The sequence below is a fragment of the Gymnodraco acuticeps genome, unplaced genomic scaffold, assembly GCF_902827175.1.
Source record: "Gymnodraco acuticeps unplaced genomic scaffold, fGymAcu1.1, whole genome shotgun sequence".
NCBI classification, from domain to species: domain Eukaryota; kingdom Metazoa; phylum Chordata; class Actinopteri; order Perciformes; family Bathydraconidae; genus Gymnodraco; species Gymnodraco acuticeps.
Window position 1 is genome coordinate 2,797,765 of NW_022990966.1, and position 7,941 is coordinate 2,805,705.

General features: G+C 43.0%; 1 protein-coding gene across 1 annotated transcript; it reads left to right on the top strand.

Annotated features, from left to right (window-relative positions):
- The first annotated feature begins 660 nt into the window (after positions 1–660).
- ky (kyphoscoliosis peptidase) lies at positions 661–7,262 on the top strand. The gene is made up of 7 exons (XM_034235452.1): positions 661–715; positions 1,658–2,256; positions 3,289–3,403; positions 4,220–4,337; positions 4,762–4,953; positions 5,119–5,309; positions 5,534–7,262. The coding sequence occupies exons 2-7, from the start codon at positions 1,678–1,680 to the stop codon at positions 6,859–6,861; spliced, it is 2,523 nt and encodes an 840-aa protein (XP_034091343.1). The 5' UTR covers positions 661–715; positions 1,658–1,677; the 3' UTR covers positions 6,862–7,262.
- Positions 7,263–7,941: the final 679 nt, after the last annotated feature.

Sequence of the window (7,941 nt, forward strand, 5' to 3'; positions counted from 1 at the left end):
TATATTTTTGGTCTTTTCTTTGAAGTTGATCAATTTACCCGAGATTGCATTTCAATCTGTATTTAAACGTTTTAGCTGTTTTTTATTGTTGGGTTATAAAACCCTAGTGTTTAGAAATGGCAGTAAGTAACAAAAACTATGAATATCGTCATAATGGTAAATGGTGTGTGACAGAAACATGGGCGGCTGAGTTTGCATTTCATGTTGAGGCGGGTGTTTTCAGATGCCAGGAAGACCCTTCATAACCGCTTCTTTTAACGGCCAACTCTTCGCTGAATTTGACCTCTCCATCACACCCAACACATGCCCACAAACCGAACTTCCCAACCGTTCATCAACACACACACTTACAATCCATATGTACACATGCTGACATTCAAAACCTTGCACAAACACATTCAAAATGTCGCACTTGCTTGTGTGATCAGATATAATGCGATGTGTGTGCAATGAATATCCTAATGTATGTACAACACACCACACACTTACAAATACACACTCACAGACGTCACACTCCTCAGTTGGGGCTTACTCTATTGGCTGGTCTTAACTGCTTTGTAGTATTTTTAGGGCTGTTATTCTGGGGCCTGTCCTGGCAGGCCACTGCGAGGGTATATAAGCCTCCCCTGATACTGGGGACCACTGAGAACACACAGTGGAAACATCTCTCCCGACACTCAGCAAACATCCAGCAGGCATTTTAGATCCTCTCAGGGTGAGTAAAAGCCTTTTTGAGGTGTAGCGACAGTTAAATCTAGACCGGGTTCAACCGCTTTCACTTGAGTGTAAATCTGACATTAATCTAGATTTTGGATTTATTCGAATTAAGTATTTGTAGCGAAATCAGTCCAAAAAACAAGATAATTAATGTTTTTTTTCAAAAGAGGTGATACCACTGCTCCTAGTACTAGACTCCTGGTACTAGGATGGGTTAAATGCAGAGAACAAATGTCACTGTGTGTGCTGTGTGCTCTGCATGTGTGACCATTAAAGTGGGTTTCATCCCTCCCAATTCTTCACTTTGGTCGCACTCCAGGAAGGTCAAAGGTCAGCCGCAGCTCTGATAGCACTGAGTTGCAGGCTGAAGGACACTTAAGCTGGGCAGATCTTGCCAACCGTCTGTGTCATCGGTCTGGACGGTTGACGTCTCCACTGTGCTAACCTGTTGACGGTTCATAATAATTGACAATTATTCCACAGATCAGCAAGGTTCAGTCAAAATATGTTGAGCAATTTGGTCACACATGTCGCTCGTTTTTCAGACATGTTGAGTACGGACATCAATCTGCAGGTTCATACAGGAAGTTATAAGGTCATATTAATCTGGTGTTTGACTTTCTTTGCGTCGTTAGCTGTGACAGTGAGTAATGAATCCAACCTTTGCGTTTATTTCTGGTCATGAATAGACATGATTTAATTGCCAATTCATCACTGTCGAACATAGAATGTACTGTATAGATATACTTTCTGCTTCACTCAGTACAGAATGTGTGATCGAGTTATGGATTTTGCCCACAGCTACCATGTTTTTTTTGTAAGATATTGAACAAGGGGCTGAAACCCTACATGCTCACAGGATTAGAAACATTAACTAAAAATATCTCAAAAAAAGAATAACTACTGTCTTTTAATTTGTATCCACCTTCTCTTTGACAAGGACGCCATGCTTCCAGCATAATGTCAGCTAAAGTTGCAATCCAGAAGTTCTCCTTCCCTTCCTCCTGTGTTGCACGCCTTTCTCAGCAAGATGAGTTGACGCAGAAGGGATGTGTACAGGTGAAGGTCCTGGAGCTTTCTGACCTCCAGGCGAATCGAATCCTAAGCAAAGTAGGCTCTGTTGCCGTTATAGGAGCTCTGGTGCATAATGAGAACCAGGCTAAGGAGAGTCCAACGTCTCCTCCTGCTGGAGTCACGGCACCTGCCCAGATCCTGGTCTGTGCTAAAGCTTCCAAGAGTGCTGTGTTCTCCAGGCATAGTGTTTTTGAGAAACTCACGGTTGAGAGTGAAGATCAGCGCCCTGCTGCAAAGAGGCAGCTGTCCTCAGAGAGCGCAGCCAGGACCATCACCGTGGTGAAGAAGAGTGCGGTGAGGACTGAGGTGGAGGAACACAGGCACCTGAAAACTAAAGCACACCCGGGACAGAGGGCGACACCGTGCACTGTGACGGGGGGGAAGAGGAGGCGTCGAAAGGACCTCTTCACCAACTCGGAGGTCTTCAACAGGGTCAACTCACATGTCATCAGAGCAGGAGTAGAGGTGATGATACTCACACAGAACATCTTGGTGTTTATAACATGGAAAGGGGAAATTCAACTTGCCATTCACTCCTTTTCAGTACATACTGAATATGTAACCTCATCCTGTTAAGCTACACACAGCATTGAAGTTAGTTCCTCTCATTTATCCATACTTAAAGCGACAGTTAACTCCAAAATACATTCTTATCCTCTGAGCTTTAGTGCTATTTATTATGCGAAATAAAAGGCTTTGTACTAAAAAAAATACATTTGAAAAAACATCGATGTTTATTTTCAGACATTTTGACTTTTGTGAGGACTTGTATGGAGGCATTATTTTTCTTTCTACCGAAGTAGAAAGGAGAGAAAACTGCTCACAACAAGGACTGTGTATTATCTTCAGTAACCAAGTAATTTCTGTAAGTTGAGTGTGAGTTTTTGTTATTTTTGTATTTCTTGGAGCTTTGAACACCAAAAGCTGAATGTTGTTCCTCTATATTTATAAGGAAACGCAGAAATCTCTACTGCTAATATTTCTAATACTATGCAACTCACACCAGAACAAATCTAGATAAAAAATAGCACTAGTTGTAAGAGGAAAAATATGTATTCTTGATGTGCGGGTAACCTATACTTTTAAATAAGAGAACATTTGCAGCAGGATAAAAACTGAACTGAAGCTAATTAAATACTCCAAAGCAAATCCACAACAGAGATGGGTCTTTTGGTTCCTGAGCACTGAAGGAAAAGCACTGAGAAATGATCACATCGAATCATCCGCTGCAATGAAACCATAACAAACAGTGCAGCTCTCAGGCAGCACTTACATCCTTGAGCCTGGATGAGTAGCCCTGCATTGTTCGATATCCTCAATGACACTGAACAATGCTGGAAAATAGGATGACACAGTAAGATGATGAGAAAAACAACTTAATGTGGCATTGGTTCACATAAAAGTTTGAAAACATAAAGACTCAATCTTTAGATGAATGATATTAACCTTTATAATACTATTGTATCTAACAGTAGATATGTGTTGTGTGCGTTGCAGCTGAAGGAGAAGTGTGTGTACGATGTGAAGACGATAGTGCGGAGCATCACACAAGGAGCCAGGAATGAGTTGGAGCGGCTTCGTGCCATCTGGGTCTGGCTGTGCCACAACATCGGTGGGTATTTCACTGAACTATACATAATTGCATATAAATCCTAGTGTTGTGTAATACACCACATTGTGACATTTATGGTATTTAATCCATCAATATTGGAGAGAGGGATTATGATACATGAACATTAAATTGATCAGGTTTGCTGACCTCGTTATAACCCTTTGTCTTTGTTTCCACACGAATGTCCCACACATTTAGGCCAACGTGAAACCAGAGTTACCAGCCAGTCTTTCCTGACTATTATACAACTTGAATTGAACATAAATTGCACATCTTATTTAATAAAGCAATTAATTTATTGAGGTATTTCATATTTTTCACATTCCAATTCCAATGTCTAAATATTCTTAAAAATAGAAGTGCATTGTTCTTTGAAAAGTTGTGCTATCACAATATCGTTAAATCAGTGGGATTAAATGGTTTTAAAAGAACATGAGGCAATTAGTTAATGGACTGCATTTACAGTATATAGGGCTTTTCCAGTGTTTACAACCCCTGTACGCGCTTACTGTACATATACAAGTAACATTCACCCCATAAAGTATCCCTGATTGGTTTCTTGGTGTAGTCCAACACACATAATTATCATGAGAGTCCTAGGGTTGGTTCAAGGTTCAAGGCATTTGTTGGTCATACGAACATAGCCACAGTGTTATGACGATGAAAATCTTAGGTCACAGGCTCCTTCAACAGTGCAACACAATAAAACAGAAGAGAATAGTGCAAGTAATTAGTAAATACAAAAATAAAAATAGTAATAAAAGTTGGTGTTACATTACCCCGTTATTTTGGAGTAAAATATTGTTGTCTTTTTAGAGTATGATGTGAGTGGGTACCTTGGGCGCTCGGAGAAACTGAGCTCCCCGGAGGAGGTGATAGCGGCCGGGCGGGGGGTGTGCTGCGGATACTCCAGCCTCTGCTCAGAGATGTGCAGGTAAACACAGCCACGCTTAGACCTTTACATAAATACTGAAGACGGCCTCAAGGTCTTAGACTATACCTACAGATAAAAGGCACAACAATGGATCATCTGTAAAGACTAGTGACTCATATCTTATTTTTTACATGGCTGTCTGAAAAACAAATCATTCTACAATTGCTGAAGGGCGGTTATGACAAAATTATTATCCAGAGAAACTCAATGAACAATATAAGGAACACTTCTGTATTGATTTTTTTTTGAGTTTTCATTTATTTTGTCGTGCTTCCAGTCACTTAGTATTGTGCTCTATTCTTAATCCTTGGTCCTTTCCGAGTTTAAGATAAATAATGAGCACACAGCATGTATAACAGTGTTGAACTTGGGTTTAAGGACAGAGGATCTAAATCTAAAGGCTCTGTTTGGGTTGTGTTTACAGAGAGGTTGGCATCGAGTGCCAAGAAGTCCCGGGCCACAGTAAGGGCATCGGGTACCTTCAGGGCCAGAGCCTGGAGAATGTGAAATCTGATCACCAGTGGAACTCTGTGCTTCTGGACGGACAGTGGTTCCTATTGGACGCCTGTTGGGGAGCAGGAAGAGTAGACATGGAACATGAAAGCTTCGTTAAAAGGTTTGAAAAGGGACGAGGGACCTAAACTGGAATTTAAAAGCCACATTTTAGCAATTAGCATCATTTTCTTTCTGGAGTTTGCTCTTTTGTTTGTTTTGAATCACTCGAAACCAGCAGCGAGTTGAGTCTCAAACCAGTCTGCTGTCTCCATCTGTTGCCTCCAAGGTTTGATGATTTCTATTTCCTAACGGACCCCGAGGAGTTCATAGAGTCGCATTTCCCCGATGAGCAGCGATGGCAGCTCCTGGACACGCCCATCCCCCTGGAGGAGTTTGGGAGGAGGGTCTTCAAGACCTCAGCTTTCTTCACCACGGAGCTCAGGCTGATCCAGCCTCATCACTCTCACATCGTCACCGGTCAGTTCTGGGGATTTCTCTGGGGATGCATTTGATTAATCCTCCTATTTTTAAACAATTGTTTGCACCAAGTTATATTCAATGTATAGTATTAGCTTTTGTTAGTCTTTGCTTCTTTGAAAGGAACTGAGGCGATGACATTTTAATTTGACCAACCAATACCTACCAGTCTCTCTAGGACCAAGAGAAATGGTCCTAAATGTAACTTCTGATTTCCTTCTTAGATGATGGTGAAGCAAATGTGTCAATAGGCTTCTCTAGGCCAACGACCTTTACCTATGAGATGACACAGCACCAGGACTTTCTCCATAGTGGAGTTTCGGAGCAGAAAGAGTCCAGCAACTCCTCCTATGGCCTTCTAACGGTTTCCCATCGGAGCATGAAGCTGAAGCTCCTGCCGCCTGCAACCGGCGTGTATGACGTGAAGGTGTTTGCCCGACCTGAAACAGCCACCACGCATCTGGTTTGGGTCTGCTCCTTCACAGTGGAGTGTCCGGTCCCCAGGGCCATGGAGGAGATCCCAGAGAACCCCTTCCTGTCTTGGGGCCTGCAGCCGGTTGCAGGATCTCTGGGCGTTGCAGGAAGCAGCCAGGACAGCAAGGCGGCTGAGGTGGAGGAAGGTGTCTTTGTTTTGACATTAAAGAGTTCCAGGCCTCTGATGTTGCTGTGTGAGCTGGTTCACCCGGCGCTGGAAGCTACTGTAGCTAAGCGCTGCGTGGCAACTCAGATACAACCGGATGTCCTGACCTGTCATGTCATGTGCCCGTTACGTGGCTTCTACCGACTCTCAGTGTTTGTGCGAGACTATGAGAAAACAGAGGTCAAGTTTCAGAATGCTGCAAACTTCCTGTTGCACTGCAAAGGGAAGGTGGTGAGTCGGGATGAGCTCTACCCTCCTAACCTGGGCTCGGCATGCGGCCCGGGGTCCCGCACAATAGAGGCGGGGCTGTCCAAATTCAGCCACACAACAGCGCTGGTGAGTACCCAGCAGGGCAAATGTAACATCACCTTCCACAACCAGCGGGACCTCGAGCTTCACACAGTGCTCAGCAGGGAGGAGAACCAAACAGCAGCCATCCCACTTTCACGGCACGTCTTCTGCACGTTCACAGACAGCAAGGTGACGGTGAGCGCCAGCCTGCCTGATGCGGGGGTGTATCGTCTGGCCCTGTATGCTAAGATCACCCCTGGTGGAGATTTCAGCCCCATGTGTGACTTTGTTGTGAGGAACAGCTGTGTTCAGCCGGGGCCTCCGTTCCCCTGCGTCTACTCCGCCTGGCGAAAAGGCTGCGTGCTCTTTGAGCCTCGCGTGGGCCTGCTGGAGCCCGTCACGTGGGTCCGCTTCAGAGTGAGGGTCCCCGGGGCCCAGAGGGTGAGCGTGATGGGAGAGACGCGAACTGATCTGAAAATGAATAAGAGCAGAGTCTGGGAGGGAGATGTTTTAAGTGGAAACGGGCTCCAACCACTGAAACTGGCCGCCACATCGGGAGAGTCCACTGACATGGCTGTTTTGATGATCTTTGACATCAAGCAGGTGGAAGGAGAACAGTAGAAAAGGCCAGTGGAGAAAAGACAGATCGTTTTCTGAACATAACTGCCAAATAAATGTATTGATATGGACTCGCGATCCAGACTTGGGTAGACAAGCATTGCAAATATTTCAAACTGCGAAGCATAATCTTTCAGGTTTATCTGGATTAATAATCAAGATTGTCATAATGAGGTGTATACGTTTTATTTTGAAATATGGTCTTGTGATTATGTTTGAAGCAATGATGTGATAAAAATGACATCGCAAATGTGGGGATTTTTCTTAACTGGGTTGTACTCAACTAAAATTGACTTTGGTGCTCAGCTTTGGTGCTCAGCTGTGATCATATGGTGCATTGTTATGTTTTATGAGGAAGACCTGCATAATGAAACAATGTCAGAAAACGTGCAATAAAAATTAACTGTGAAAAAAAGATATGAATCTTGATTTCCTACCACAATAGTCACGGTTTCTCATCAATGCCATTTTTTGTTTTTACAATATAAACACATCTAAGAGGCCTATACATATTTCTTAATAATGTTTAAACATTTGTTTTAGTTTAAAATATAGCTTACAATTTTACAAGGAGGTGTTTAAATGATTTAGCCTGGGTTGGGACAATAATAGAAACACCTTAACTGCCAGTATAATGAAATAAACCTCCAAGCCATACGATTAAATGAGCAATCCTTCAAACTCATTACCCCCATATACAGTGCCTTGCCAAAGTATTCACCCCCCTTTCCATTTTTCCTATTTTCTTGCATTAAAACCAAAAATAATAATATTTTTGGGGGGATTTTATGGCAAGACCCCCACAAAGCCAGTCAAAATTGGTGAAGTGAAAGAAAAAAAGAGCACGTTTCAAAACGTAACAAAAAAATGTAAAACTGAAAAGTGGTGTGTGCAAACAAAGACCTTCAGAGTCACACAATTATTGAAATAAAGTTCACCTGTGTGCAATCAAGTGCCTCATTATCTCTGTATATACAACTGTTGTAGAAGGCCTCCGTCTTCCATACCACAGCAAGTGGCCTTTCTAAGCAAGAAAACGACACCATGAAGACTAAAGAGCTCTCCAAACAGGTCAGGGACAAA

What these genes read in the sequence shown, in the direction of transcription:
- ky (XM_034235452.1), top strand. Translation starts at nt 1,678, where the DNA reads ATGTCAGCTAAAGTTGCAATCCAGAAGTTCTCCTTCCCTTCCTCCTGT. An exon ending in CTCTGCTCAGAGATGTGCAG is followed by an intron (nt 4,338 to 4,761) that starts GTAAACACAGCC and finishes TTGTGTTTACAG; the next exon opens with AGAGGTTGGCATCGAGTGCC. An exon ending in CATGAAAGCTTCGTTAAAAG is followed by an intron (nt 4,954 to 5,118) that starts GTTTGAAAAGGG and finishes GTTGCCTCCAAG; the next exon opens with GTTTGATGATTTCTATTTCC.